General features: G+C 38.0%; 1 protein-coding gene across 1 annotated transcript; it reads left to right on the forward strand.

Moving 5' to 3' along the window:
* Positions 1-4146: 4146 nt before the first annotated feature.
* Positions 4147-5814, forward strand: LOC150088412 (uncharacterized). The gene has a single exon (XM_090370150.1). The coding sequence runs from the start codon at positions 4147-4149 to the stop codon at positions 5812-5814; it is 1668 nt and encodes a 555-aa protein (XP_090226276.1).
* Positions 5815-16277: the final 10463 nt, after the last annotated feature.

Consider the following 16277-nt stretch of genomic DNA (forward strand, 5'->3'; position numbering starts at 1 on the left):
ATACAACCGAATGTCATAATACCTACAAAACATGTTAATACACAACTATTTTTATAATACCTACAAAAGCCTTTAGAACTTTTAACAGAATGTTTGTGTTGCATTTTATGCGTAGGTATGTTTTCATTCATATGCACAGGGATCTACAAATTGCAGGTCCCTAATGTAGAGTGCTTTCCCTATAGAGTCATTTGTGTCTCTTCAAAAAAAAAAAAAGAAGAAGAAAAAGTATTTCCTTTGAATTATTGTTCTCATATTTCCAATAATTAATAGTACTTCTTAAGCTTAAAGATTATTGGTTGCCTCTCAACTATAAACTATTTTATACAAAGAGAAAAGTGAAATTCTAGCAATGCTGATAAATTCATTGGTTATAATGTAAATAGATCGATGTCATTATCTATTTATTGAAACAATGTTAAAGTCAAGTATCGTCAAAAAACGTTTATTATTATAGTGACAAATGGGCCTGGAGTACTGGGGTCCATAGTTTAACAGATATTTATTTAAAGTATACCCAGTAAAATAAAATAAAATAAAATATTTCCAGAAGCTTTCGGAACTCGTGTCCCTTTCTCAACTGACAGAATTTTTAAATACATTACAAGCAAACTGTGGCACGTTACTCATTCGTCATTGTTGTAGCACGGACGTGTGCTGCCTTGCGCCAGTGATCATCCATCAATAAAACGGTTGTCTCCAGGATTGGATGTATACGCATGCCTTTCTGGCGATTTAATGCCTTAGGGTTGTTCATTATGTTTAGTGACTCTAGCCATAGGCGGTGGCGAAAGTGTCGCGCGTGGTCCACTATCTCAAAGTCGCGCTTGGGGTCAAGATCGTGGTTGGTAGCCCAAAAATGTTCTGCAAGCGCGGACTGGTCAGTTTCGGCTTGCCGAAACTGACCAGTCCGCGCTTGCAGAACATTTTTGGGCTACCAACCACGATCTTGACCCCAAGCGCGACTTTGAGATAGTGGACCACGCGCGACACTTTCGCCACCGCCTATGGCTAGAGTCACTAAACATAATGAACAACCCTAAGGCATTAAATCGCCAGAAAGGCATGCGTATACATCCAATCCTGGAGACAACCGTTTTATTGATGGATGATCACTGGCGCAAGGCAGCACACGTCCGTGCTACAACAATGACGAATGAGTAACGTGCCACAGTTTGCTTGTAATGTATTTAAAAATTCTGTCAGTTGAGAAAGGGACACGAGTTCCGAAAGCTTCTGGAAATATTTTATTTTATTTTATTTTACTGGGTATACTTTAAATAAATATCTGTTTATTATTATAAACGCGAAAGTATGAGAGTTCACGAATGGGTTGCCAGGTCTCATTATCAAGGATGCTTTTGCGGATCTCGTCTCTTTGGAGAGTCGTACAAGGTCAAGATCCAGTTGACTGAGCAGACAGTTTGTGAATCGGGATAAACTTATCTGTGAGATGTAGTCTATATTTGTTAAGGTGAAGGAGGAGGGGTTACTCTCAGGCCAGAAGAAGCGGATCCTCCAATGGAAGAAGTCTGTGGGAAACATCAATATGCCAGCGTCTTGGTGGCATTTACCCTAACGGTGGCATTTACCCTAACATCCCTTATTTTGTTGGTAGTCCATGGACATTATGAGTGGTTGAAAGATCAGTAATGTAGTGACAGTGTCTGTTGCACGTGGATGTCACATTGTTTTGCATTCCATTTCAGCTTTTACACTCGTTCTATGGTAGGACCAAAGTGATTATTATATATGGGCTTTGGTCAAAAACAGCTCCAAGGGCAGTGTGCTGTTCCAAGTGGATAGAAGGGCATGTCATCTAACGATGGATTAATCTCTGCTTAGTTCTATCATAGTAAGAAGACCACTGTAGTAGATTCAGTTGGGTTTATTAGCATTCCATAGGTGGCAATGGTTTTTCTACTGACTCAGTTTCTGTTTAATTAACTTGGTTGTACTTTGGGAATCATCATATGTCTGAATAGTCAATAGCTTAATATTTACTGCTGATGATATGAAACTATTCACAGCCTAGACGTATGAATGACTCCATGATCCAGTTGAAGTTGAAGAATGCAGTTGGCCCATCCGTAGAGATATGGCAGCAGAATAGCACTAAATAATAATTTTAGAACCCCCTTCCTCGCTGTTGCAGTTTTGGATAATCTGTTTTAGTCAAATTGCAGATGTAATCCATGGTTTTTTTAATGGGAAGCAATGAATTTGATTATGTCATCTTTGATATTGAAGTGATGGTTAAGGAGGTGAGTAGCCTTGATATGTTGTGGGAATGAAATGCTAAACTGATATCAAGATAGATAATGGCTAGTTCGGAATTTGCCTCAATTTCAGAAAGGATGAAAAAAAAGATTTTTATATTATAAAAATCACCGCCACAGATCGAAACAATAACATAAAAAATATAGCTTTTAACACAAACACAGCTCTTCTTATCAAACACAAAAAGTAGCATTTATTAGAATAGTTTGTAGTAATAAGAAAAGTGTTCGTAGTAATAAGAGAAAATTGTGGAGCGCTGAACAGAAGTGGGATTCAACGAATCTTTATCAAATGCATTAACTCCTGTACATGTTTCCTTATACGAAGGAACAGGAACATGAATAGGAGCATAAGTTAATGCACACTTGTATAATGACCATTTAGAGAATTAACGCCCTGTGTCATCTTGGTTTGTACTGTTTCGCATACAGTTGTATTAATAAGAAAATTGTTTTTCATTTTTCATTTAATTAATTAATTAATATTTAAAAATATTTCTTCAATATTAAAAACAAAGAGTGTAATAATTTTGTATTAGAAGTTCAAGCAAACTATATAAATAGACAATTACCAATGCAATAACGTTTAAAGCCGAAATGAAAATAGAGATCAATCCAAATGAAAATCGCAAGTTATCCTATTTGCAATACACTTTTACGAGAACTTACATTGGGGAAAATTTTCTAAAAGTTATCTATGTCATCTTTACTTCTAAGAGGAAGTTTTGCATCTTCATGCTTTCTGAGTGTAATGTGGGGGCGTAGAAGCCAGAGAGGCCAAAGGAACATCTAGTCATTTTTGCAATCAGTTCGGCGCGTGTCAGAAGATTTTTGGTTTTATGGTTGTTTCCAAGGCGGAATTTCTAAATTGGGTACAAGATAGTCATTGAGATAGTCAAGGGCGTGTTCTATTTATCCATCTCAAAAGTCAATGTTCAAGGCTAAGAAAAGCTTTTAAAAGCCAACTTGTAGCCAGAACTAGATTTTTAATGCATATAGCGAGATTGAAATTTCACGTTTCTGAAAATATTGGATCATTAATCTTCGGTTCCTAATATTAATAAGCTTGCTTGTGGTGTCCCAGCGTGTTGAGTATTCCACATTTTGGATACATCGGTTTTCTTTCTGATATATTCAAAATGTGGAACAAAGGCCAGTCATGAGATGTAAATCCAAGATCGATGTGAAGGTGAAATTTCTGAATCTTCATTCCATTAATATGAACCGTGATGCTATTTTTGCGTTAATATTCACGAAAACTATGTGAGATGATTTATTTGCATTTTATAAGATGCTGAGCTATTATTAGAACATTGGATAGGCAGAATTAATAATCCAATTACGCTTCCAGGTCTGCAGTCCAATTTTCCAGGACTCCGTCATTTATATAATATATAAATGACGATAAAATATATTCATAAATGTCAGAATGAGCTGCAACGAATTTCTATACAGGAATGTGTACAATTTTGAATATTTTATACGAAGTCATTTATCCCACCAAAAATTTCAATTGGAGTAACGTAATTAAAAGTTTTGGTTTTATTGAATTATTTATTAATTTAATTGATGTATCTGATAAAAATATGTAATAATTTGTTGTATCTGAATGGTTTTGCTGTCATAATGCAGAGTTCGTGACCAGGATTACAACAAATTAAAATCACCTGTTTCTATCAAATAATTTTTTTCCAGTTATTCTTGAAATGTGCTCACTGACTGAAAGTACAGAGAGCATACTTGTGTAGCCTCAAACAGGAGAGTGAGAAACTCCATAATAATTGATCTCTATGTAAAAATGCGAACATGAAATACTAACTCAGCATATTTTGTCTCTTTCAGGTGCTGCGTAGCCTTTATCGTAGTAATGCTAACGAATCTTTCCTTTCTTCCTGCACGAATGTTGTGGAGATTATTGTGTGGAGTTGGTCTTTGGACGTGTATTGGGTACTTCGTCTTCAGGCTGCTTAATCCTCAGAATATCGACATTTTTTCTGCATCAGTATTACGTATTGTCCCTTCCAATACAGTAGCACTTACTGCAGCTAGCTTGATGCAAGAAGATGTAACCATTGCAGAGCCTGTAACAACAGTGAACTCTTCTGGGCCCACAGAAATACTTTTGAATCTTGTGGCAAGAGTAGACAACAGCTCTCACGTTACTGAGAAAGATATTCTTCAGCTATTGAGTAACAAACATATCAACCTTCCTCTGAACTATTGGATGAGTGCTCGAATCCAAAACTATGCCAGAAAATGTGCAAAGCTTCCAAGCATTTATGACCTAGAGTTCAACAACGTGTACTGGCAGCGTTTCTCATCATCTGGAGCAACATTTTACCTTTATGATGCATACTATGATAATAGGCATGGGGTTGCCCAAGGTCCCCTTGTGCGCGTTCTTACGATGATAGATAGACTAAAGCCACCCTCTGTAACATGCCAAATGTGGTTCGAGAATATGACCAATCCTATATATACTACAGGAGTATTTCTTAACTTATGGAGAAGATCCTGGGGAAACTACCAGAATGGTATTCTGCAACCATATTTTATCTCCTGTCCTGTTCCCGAAAAGGAGTCCAAAGGTCGGGTGCCCAAAGCCATTTCTTTGGCTTCGAAGCAATGCAAAACTCCAAATAACCTACTTCGAGTAGTGTACAATCCTTTGAATACATCTAAAAAAAAAGAGTTTGCAGTGTGCGTGAAGGGTTTAGATTTCTTATACTATGACATTAGCGTTAGGCTCGTTGAGTGGTTGGAACTACTTCAGATACTTGGAGCTAAAAAGGTATTTCTTTACGAAATTGAGATTCATCCGAATATTTCGAAAGTGCTCAGCTATTATCAGAGCATTGGACTGGTGGAATTAACTCCAATTACGCTTCCCGGTCTTCAGCCCAATTTTCCAGGACTGCGTCATTTATATATGAAGCTGAAATACATCCATAAACGGCAGAATGAGCTGATACCGTACAACGACTGTCTATACAGGAATATGTACAATTTTGAGTATCTTGTACTCCTGGATGTCGACGAAGTCATCTTACCTATCAAAAATTACAACTGGAGTGACTTAATGGCAAGGATTGTTCGTCTTGAGAAGACCCCTCAGGCCAATTATTACGTAAGAAATGTATATTTCTTTGATGATGTAGAGAGTGGGAAGGAATTAGAGCACGAGGCCCATGAACTTGGTATCCCTCGATACATGCACATGCTTCAGCACATCTACCGGTCCAAGAATTTTACAAAGCCACGCCATTATGTGAAAAGCTTCTATAATATTGGCAGAGTAGTGTCATTACAGAATCACTTTCCAATTAATTGCCTGGGTAGGTGCAATTCATTTCCAGTTGATACGACTTTGGCACAATCGCAACATTACAGAAAAGACTGTGTTGACGATTTGAAGAAAACATGTAAAAGAGACTTCCGCGATCATCTTGTTCGGGATCCTCTGATATGGCGATACAAAGAAGAGCTAACTCGTCGTGTAACGAAAATCCTTCTGTTGTTAAAGTTTCTGTTGTAAATTCATTCTTTCCATCGTTGCACATTATTCGTTGAGGCACTCCCAGTAACTGGAGTCATAAAGCTATAGGAAAGGCGAAGCGAAAATCCAGCACACTTTGAATTTCATCCGTAATACGAATAAGTTATTTGCAGTACAGAACTATGTTTCTGTTTAATAAATTGTTTTTGCATCCGTCATATGTTTAAGAAAGCCGTCGCAGGTTTTTTCCATCTACTCATGTAGTGAAAGGTTTAAGTGGTACGAAATCAGGAGCAGAACAAACAGCTTAATGTATAACTTAATCAAAGAGCACATGTCGTATTTCATATCAACACTTATTCTAAGTACTCAGTGGGGAAAACAGAGAGAAAAGGAAGAACTATTAACGAATGCTTGGGACTCTACTCATTACCCAAGTACAAAAAAGCCAAAAAGTTCCCATAAGAAAGATACTCCTTATTAATTAGAAATGTGACAGAAAGTTGACAAATGAAGAAACGTGAAACGCTAATTTAAAAATGCTTCTCTCCCAGCCGCCAAGGTGAAACTATGGGGTGGTTGAGAGAGAGAAATATGTCATTAAACTCATTCTATATTACAGGTTACCAGTATTATATTTTACATGTATCACTTTGTTTAAAATAAAATTAAAATTTCTGTACAAAATATAAGAAAAAAAAATGCATTAACATATTTTTAATATAAGCTATAATAGTGAATATCAAGTCATGAGATAATGACGGTTTACTAATAATTATCTAACTTCTCTTATAACCAATTAAAATGTTAATCAAATAATTAAATAAGTAAATATTTAATTAAATTATAAAAATTTAGTTTTCCAATGCATTTTCAGGAAAAAAAATGATTCGGATAAATATCTGTAGCTTTCTAAAAATCGCTAGTAGATTTGGAATCTGCATTGTGTTTTGTGAAATAAAATGTTTAAATGATGTTTAATATGCTTATTTTAATTTTTAAAAACTACATTGTTTTCCTCAAAACAATAAATGGAATTTCGTTCATACACCAAAAAAGAGAAAGATTGCACAGTAAATAACATGATGATGAGAGATTGATTTAAAAAAATATAATAATAATAATAAATAAATAAAATATAATATAAAAATTGTAACAAAATAATGAAATAAATAATAAAAAAAATAATAAAAATAATACAAAAAGAGAGTAAATGTAGCTTTGAAACTCTGAAATACCAGGTAAAATTGGGATTTAATGTAAAGAATCAGATATAAATTTCGAACGTTTTATTGCGTTTAAACTATGTACTTATTATGTTGAAAGTTATATCAACTTCGACTTACACTCCTGAAAACTATCGATTACAACAAAAATAATGTCAAGAGTTCTTCGATGTTTATACAAATGCTTAGAGAGAGAGAGAGAGAAGATTAAGTACAACAGGTAAATTATCTCTTTTGTGATGAATACCATTCACGTGACTACTGAGAAGAGAGGAAAGAATATGTCGCATTTACTCCGCTTTTACTCAGTGATGATATTAAAATATCATCACTGAGACCTGAAATCGATTGCTGGAAAATCGACTGGAAATAAGTTTAAAAACGACAAAGACGAAGTCCATCATCAGCTTTGCCAAGATTTGGCCGTTATTTGAATTTAACTGTTCATCGAAACGTCTGCTGCTTGCAACAGCGGTAAAGCGAGTGGTCTTGAGCAGCACGTCACGATGAGTATTCAACTCAGATCGTACGAAATCATCTTCGTCGAAGAAGATCGCCAACTAAAAATCTTATTCCATTTACCCCAGTCACAGACTAAACAAAATTAATATATTAGGGTCACCCGGTAATTTCTTACATATACCCATGTGTATTGAGTCTGTAAATTGCATGTGTTCTCTGGCCGATTTGTCTGTTTTGCTTGCCGAAAAAAATCTTGCTATCTACGCCTGAGACCGACTAATTCAGCCACGGAGTGAAAAAAAAAACTCATTAAGTTTCTCGCGTCATCGACAGGATTCGAACACAGGCCTTTTCCACCCGCTGTGGAGAGGATGGTGACGATACCACTGTACTACCGCACAGGCTCACCCCAGTCACGGTTGCAATCTTAGGAACTGGACTGGAGATTATCGCTTTTGGACCAATGAAGCTGCCCACGTGGACAACACAGTTGGTAGAATCGCTGTCCTTCCCACGCCGAGTGGAAAAGACCTGAGTTCGAGTCCCGTCGATGAGAGGAAGAATTTTTATGGGCCTTTTTCACAACGTGGTTGAGTAGTCGGGCTCAGGCGAGGGTAGCATAGTTTTTATTCCAGAAACTCTGGTTTTTCGTCCAGCAAACAGAAAATCGACCATAGAACACACTCAATTTACAGAAAGTATATACGGAGCTATATGGTCTTAATCGCTGATGCTCCCAAAACCCTATAACAACAACTAATGAGGCTAAGTTTCTTTTTTCTTTTTTTTTTTTTTTTTTTAATTGAGGAATGCAGGTTTAGCCTGCATCCCGACTTTCGGAGAAACTTTATGTGGATGAACATGGAACCCATTACAACTCTTCCCTTGCACATGAATCACTTAATGACGGTGGACTGATGGTCAGAAATGGCATCAATTTCAATGGCTATAATGATAGTTCAGCGGTATAAGAAAGAGGTCCTGTAATAAAAAAAAAAAAAAAAAAAAGCCATATTAGGGTTATCTGAGATTAACCTCATCCGTCCAATTGTGACCATGAATTGTGTGTGCCCCTTCGGGTGGAACCTCTGGAATTAGGAATTTTTATAACCTTTTTCACAACTTGGCAGAGTAATTGGTCTGAGGTGAAATTTTTACTCCCGGAAACTCGGGTTTTTCGTCCAGCAAACAGGGAAATCGACACACAATTTAGAGGCATAATATATGATAGGATTTTAGACATATCAGCGATTTAGGCAATATTGCACCATATATATTATGTCTGTAAAATTGTGTTCGTGGTTCAATTTGCCGGACGAAAAACCCGAGTTTCCGGGACGAAAAACCAAGATTCCCCTCGCCTGAGACCAGCTAACTCAGCTAAGTTATGAAAAAACCCATAAAAATCCTCAAGTCAAAAATGGGTTTCGAACGGGATTCAGGTCTTTTTCTCTCGGTGTTGGGAGGACGGCGATTATACCAACTGTTCTACCAGTAAGGGTTAACACTGCTATAAATTACACACCTTGTTCCAGTTTTTAGAAAACTGCATATTCCCAGTATTTCTGTTGGCTGTGTCACAACAATTCCTTATATTACAGTGAAAACAATATATATGTATATATATATCCCCCTCCCCAATTATACTCCAGGACGACCAAACGGTCAGAGGAATTCACAAGATAGACAGAATACAAGAAACAGCACCGTATTTAGCAGTCAGGGGCTTGAACTCCGGTAACTCAAGGCACGTGTACTTATGCACCCGCGCGCCTGACTAGGCTAAAGCGGCCTTCGCACTCTAAAATTTCATTCATTTATATAGTACATTTACTACGTAAATGAATGAAAATTCGGCCTCAGGCGAGGCATATAGGTAAATTTACATATAGGAAACATATATTTCCTATATGTAAATGAATATAAGTAAATATATTCATTTACATATAGGAAACTCAAACTGGTTCATGCTAAACAACTCATCACCATTTTATATTACGCAATTTTAGAAGTCATATCAGAGTTTTACACGAAAAATAAGATAGCGTTGATGACTTCAAATGAAGTTATTGAAATATGATAATTAAATCTTGTTGTTACAATTTTTTAAACAGCTATCGCGACAGTAAATATCGGTAAATTACATCAATCCAGTTCAAAACTAGTTTCGAAACGAAACACTTTTATGCACGGAGAAACTATGTTAGGGTTTCGTTTCGACTTTTTATCGTTTCGTTTCTGTCGAAACGAAACCCTAACATAAAGAAACGAAAACGGTTTCGACAGAAAAGAAACACTAGTGATTAAAGGCAGCCCACTCTCCGTACACACTCACCCATCTGGGGCGCGGAAATTGCAAATTTTTTTTATGAAAACCCCAAACACGAAAGGTATCAAAACCTATAGTACTTAGTACCGCGCATGGGTTGAAGGAGAAGTATGGGGGGGGGGAGGTGGGTGCCGGAAACTTTGCTCTAGAGACTAAACATGGGTTTCACCACTTCAAGCCTCCAATAAGCAAAGTGGTGGTATTTCACCGGTTGATGAAAGTCATCTACAGAATCCAGAACTTTTTCAAAGGGTAGATGGAAAATGACGATTTATTGTAAACTCTACTGATTTGGTTGTCGTGCCGGAGTATAAACAGAATTTTGAAGGCCGCCGTAGCCTAGTGGTCAGTCGCCACTAGGCTACTTTTTTTCCCCCCTCTAGTCGATCTAGTAAAATCTAGGCAGAGAGAAAAAAACGCCACACATACTTGTTGCAAAGAATTACAAAAGCCAGTCCACTAAGTTCGAAGAGAAATTGTGTCATGCAAATTTAAATCTGCTCGCATTGATATTGCAGTTATATACATCCCCCCCCCCACAGGACCCGATTCTGAAACCATCGATGAGATAAATAGTTGGCTCATTCATGGGCTCCGTCAGTCGTCAAGGCATGCTATCTGTGGAGACTAACTTTTCCCCTCAACTTGTTCATGTTGAATATACGAAACATGTTGAATATACGAAAATGCATATGCGCACTACAAAAATGAATATGCGCACATACAAAAATGAATATGCGCACATACAAAAATGAATATGCGCACGCGCATATGAAATTAGATATGCACACATGCGTATTTCGTATGAGCGTGCACATGTGCACGCTCATACGAAAATAGACATGCGCACGCGCATACGAAAATACATATGTGCACATACAAAAATTAATATACGAAAAATGGAGAGGAATTTTTCGTATATTCATATATGTACACGATATCAATATATACGATATACAGTGAAACTTCCCTTTAACGGACAGCCATGGGGAACGAAAATGTGTCCGTTAGAGAGAAGTGTCCGCTAACAGGAAGTCTGAGGGAGAGAAAAAAAAAGAAAGAAAGAAAAATCGTTAAACGTTTAATGTAAAATTAAATTAAATTATACACAGATTTTGCACAATATTTTTGTAAATAATATACATACAATTGTGCTATGCATATTATGACTTTATCTTATGAAAAATAGATACAGTAATCACTTATTTTCTTCTGCATCTTCTTCCGGCTGATAATTTTGTTTTCAACATTTGTTTGGAGTGAAGAAACCATCGAAAGTCCTTCAGTAAGATACTTCAGCGGCGAAAAACATTTTTAAACGATTGATTTGTATGAGCGCTTCTTCTATTTTCATTGGTGGTTCGTCGTTAATATGTTCTTCGACATAATGACCTCCTTCCATTTCTTCATCCTCATGAGGAACTTCTTGAAAAATATCGATGATAATGTAGTTGGGCTTGGGTAAAGAAAGCCTGCACGAGAACGACGACAAACGTCGGATAACTTACGCGGTAAATTAGTTTGCCGATACGGCACTCTAGCGCTGCTCACTCGGTAAACAGACGGTAGGTGTTATCGGACTGGAGCAAAGTCGAGAACGATATACTGATTGACAGGTAGGCGTGGCAAACAATGAAATGATTGGTGGTGGGCGCGACAGAAGACAAGCTATTAAGGTGCTGATTGACGTTATGATACGTGTGTATCCGCATGAGTGTCTTTAAAAATAAAAGTACATTAATAAAAAAATTAATATTTTATTAATAAACAATTTATGTGCTAGTCCACTCATGATTCTAAAGAAAAAAGGTTAGGTTACCCCCTCCATTTCGGGAGAGGTTCAAGCTCCCATGGGATTCAAGTGGAGGTAACCTGACCTATTTTCACCATTAGGGCATATTATTGAACAAGAAAATAAAAATACGGTCATAAAAAAATTTATTTATTTTAAAAAAATTTATTTTTTTATGAATGTATTTCTAAATATGACTGATTCTAAAGAAAAAAGGTTAGGTTACCCCCTCCACTTCGGGAGGGGTTCAAGCTCCCATGGGATTCAAGTCGAGGTAACCTGATCTTTTTTCACCGTTACAGTAAATGTTAGGGCATGTACGATTAGGACAAATTACCATTAGTGCTGCTACAGTGATACTAAACCGATGTTATCGTGTGTTGTGTTCGCGCACCAATCAGCACGTCGTTTGCCACGCCTACCTGTCAATCAGTATATCGTTCTCGACTTTGCTCCAGACCGTTAACACCTACCGTCTGTTTACCGAGTGAGCAGCGCTAGAGTGCCGTATCGGCAAACTAATTTTCCGCGTAAGTTATCCGACGTTTCTCGTCGTTCTCGTGCAGGCTTTCTTTACCTTCGCCTGTAGTTGATATCTATAGCACCATCTTCTGCAGTGAGGTTCGAGTCTATATCTTTGTAGCCAGGGTCACTTGTAGCTGAAGTATCGTACATTATCAATAGATGAAGTTCTTGTTCTTCTTGGTGCTCCACATTGCTGTTCACAACTTAAATTTTTGCGTTTGAGAAGCCAGATTTTACAAAACAGTTCACGACAGTTTGTTTTCTAATTGCGTTTACTGAAGAGGAAATCCATTGAATCGCATCTAGGATGCTGATTTTCTTTGCAAGGTCACTCGCACATGTTACATCGTTCATGTTTGCAATGAGATGTCTTAAAACACGTTTTCTGTAGTGAAGTTTAAAATTTTTTATTATCCCTTGATCCAAGGGCTGACACTCTGCAGATGTGTTTGGTGGCAGAAAAACGATTTGAATGTTGGACAATTCAATGTGCGGGTGAGATGCAGCATTATCCATGAAAAGAATAATTTTTCTGTTTTGACGAATCATGTTTTGGTTAAAGTGACTTATCCATTCGCTCATGATATCTCGTGTCATTCACGCTTTTTTATTAGACTTCCAATCAACATTCAAGATTCAACTTTATGCCCTTGAAACAACGAGGATTTTGTGGTTTTCCTATAACAAGAGGTTGTTCAAAGTCTCCCAGCATATTTGTACACAATAGTACAATCAAGCGTTCCTTAGAAATTTTTCCGCCCTGGCACTTTTCGTTTTTTAGACTCATTGTTTTTTCAGGAAGAGCTTTAAAAACAACCCTGTTTCGTCACAGTTGTAAATATTCTTAGCTTCAAAATCACGACATAAATCTTCCAATTTGACGGTCCACTCTGTTACAACCCCAGTATCAACAGATCCATCTTCACCACTTACGGTTTTCCAAGAAATTTTATGCCGAGTTTTGAACTTGTCTAGCCATCCCACAGAAGCTTTGAACTCATTTACTCCCATAGATTTCGCAACCTCCAAAACCTTTTCCCTAATAATAGGCCCGTTAATGAGAATTTTTTTAGCACGTTCGCAACAAAACCACTCATACGTAACATTGTCAATTTGAAGTCCAACAGTTTTCGGCAATGATTTTTGAACCTGATCATTTCCGTGTTGCCAAAATTGTTTGAGCAGTTCATTTTTTTTCTTTAGGATGTCGCTTACCTGAGTCTTCCCGATTTTGAATTTTGCAGCGAGAGTGCGAACATTATTTTTTTGCCGATTATACGCATTAATGAGTTCCACTTTATCTTTTAAAGTTAAATGTTTACGAGAAGACATTGTGCACTTCACAGGACACTGAACAAAACTGAAAACTGAAACTGAAAAGACGAAAGGCCGACCATATTCCACCCCCCCCCCTGCACACACCGAATTCATCAGAAGTTTTACACGTGCCTTAAAATTCTTGAAAAAGGGTTTAGAACCGCGACGTAAACTTTGATAAAATTCAGAGAATCGGAAATAGAAAATAAACACACGATTGAGGCAATACGTGGAAGAAAAGTTCCTAGTAAAAGGGCCGTAAGCTCGCCCACTGTCCGTTTTGGGGAGATCAAATTAAGTGCTAATCTAAACGAAACAGTGCAGATTGCCTGTCCGCGTCCGTTACAGAGAATGTCCACTAGACAGAAGCTGCAAACACGTTAAAACCAATGGAGGTGAGTTGGGGAATTTGAAAATGTCCGTTGTAGAGAGATGTCCGTTAGGAGAAGTTTCACTGTATTCAAATCGAAATATATACGATATATTCATATCGTATATATTTCGTATATGTATACGCATATGAATATACGAAAATATATATGCTCACGCGCATATGAAAATTAAAAAAATAAATTTTCTGAACTCCGGGACGACCAAACGGTCAGAGGTCACAAGATAGACAGAATACAAGAAACAGCACCATATTCAGCAGTCACGGGCTTGAACTCAAGGCAGAAGAGAAGAAGAAAATCTTTATTGTACAGTAAAAGATACAGATACAATAATGTGCCCGCCACAGCCAGGAGGCCAGGGGCTTGACAATGATATGGGGTAATATAAAAATATGTACAGTATAAAAATTTGTACAGTATAAAAGATAACATAACAATTAAAAACGTAGCATTAGCCATTCAATAGATATGAGTATGTACATAGTTGTGAGGCAGACAGTACACCAAGGTATGTACACGTTCATATGTACAAAGCACATATTTAAGCATATTCACACAAGTCAGAATATTTCACAGTGCCAAATTGATGTTCGGTATTGCATTTTCTTGTGAAACAGTTCGCAGTTCGATACCTCCACCTACTATCTGTTATGAGGCGCGTTCTGCGCCTCATAACAGATAGCAGGTGGAGGTATCGGTATGAGTCGACATCAGGGGCCAAACAAAAGGGGAACAAGTTCGGCCAACGAACGCCTGTAATTGCGATCAGAAGCGAATTTCTGGAGGTCAACTCCGATCGTTAGAAGGGCTTGTACTGTAGGAAGTACTTGTCCAGGTAGGAATCTGTCACTGATCTTCAGCCTGTTCCGTTGTAGCTGAAGAAGAGGGGTGGCTCGTAAGGGAGGAAGTGGAACATGCCACTGGCATATATCCCAGAAGTCAGGGGAGTTGATTTTGCCAGCCAGCATTTTGACTGTGGTCGCAGTTCTCCTCATGCGGATTATTTGAGTGTGGTCGCAGTTCTCCTCATGCGGATTATTTGAGTGTGGTCGCAGTTCTCCTCATGCGGATTATTTGAGTGTGGTCGCAGTTCTCCTCATGCGGATTATTTGAGGGGGGAGTCGATGTTTGTGGGTTGCCCACTTCAATATCCAGTATTCACTGGCGAATACTGGTTGCCCACTTCAATATCCAGTATCTTTACTGTACAATAAAGATTTTCTTCTTCTATTCACTGGCGAATATTCACAGAACGGTTTCCAGATATCTGATTGTGGTTCTTGCGTCTGTGTTATGAAGAAGATGTTGACGGGCAATCCAGCGCATTCGGCTGATCTTGCGTAGAACACATTCGATGTGACAGTTGAACCTAAGGGCACTGAACTGAACTCGGGTCACTCGAGGCACCCGCACGCCTGACCGGGCTACGGCGGCCTTCAATATTCTGTTTATACTCCGGCACGGCAACCATTATTATTATTATTATTATTATTATTATTATTAACAGCTACAAACAGCAAACAACGTGCCTGAGGGTGCAGCTACAAAGAGTAGTAGAGTTTACAATAAATCGTCAATACAATTTATCGTGCACACGTGCATACGAAAAATGCATATGCGCATTTCGGATGCAGATGGGCATGTCTATTTTTGTATGCGCACGCACATACAAAAATAGATATGCGCACGAGCATACGAATATAAAATGATCATGCACTACATGCACTACACACACGAAAATCCATTCGCGCGCGCATACGAAAATAGACATGCACACACGAAAATAAACATGCGCACGCATACGAAAATAGGTATGCGCATAGGAAAATAGACATGCGCAAGCGCATACGAAAATAAACATGCGCATACGAAAATGAATATGCGTACACGCATATTCGAAAACGATCACGAAAATAGACATGCGCACGCGCATAAGAAAATAGATATCCGAGGCGCATATGAAAATAGACATGCGCACGCGCACGCGCATACGAAAATAGGCATGCGCACGCGCACACGAAAATAGACATGCGCACGCGCATACGAAAATAGATATGCGCAGGCGCATACAAAAATAGATATGCGCACGCGCATATGAAAATAGACATGCATATGCTTGCGCATTCGCGCATACGAGAATAGATATGTGCAAGCATGTTTATGAAAATGGACATGCACATGCGCATGCGCATACGAAAATAGATATGCGCACGCGCATATGAAAATAGACATGCATGTGTGCATGTGCGCATACGAGAATAGACATGCACATGTTTATGAAAATGGACATGCAAAATGGAAAATGGGCATACGAAAATAGACATGCGCACGCGCATACGAAAATACATATGCGCACACGCATACGAAAATACATATGCGCATGCGCAAACGAAAATAGATATGTGCAGGCGCATACGAAAATAGACATGCGCACGCGCATACGAAAATACATATGCGCA

This window comes from Mastigoproctus giganteus, chromosome 3 (genome assembly GCF_048544385.1).
Source record: "Mastigoproctus giganteus isolate SK-2022 chromosome 3, ASM4854438v1, whole genome shotgun sequence".
NCBI classification, from domain to species: Eukaryota; Metazoa; Arthropoda; class Arachnida; order Uropygi; family Thelyphonidae; genus Mastigoproctus; species Mastigoproctus giganteus.

Bases quoted from the DNA above. Each gene is read 5' to 3' on its own strand.
- LOC150088412 (XM_090370150.1), top strand. From the start codon at position 4,147: ATGCTAACGAATCTTTCCTTTCTTCCTGCACGAATGTTGTGGAGATTA.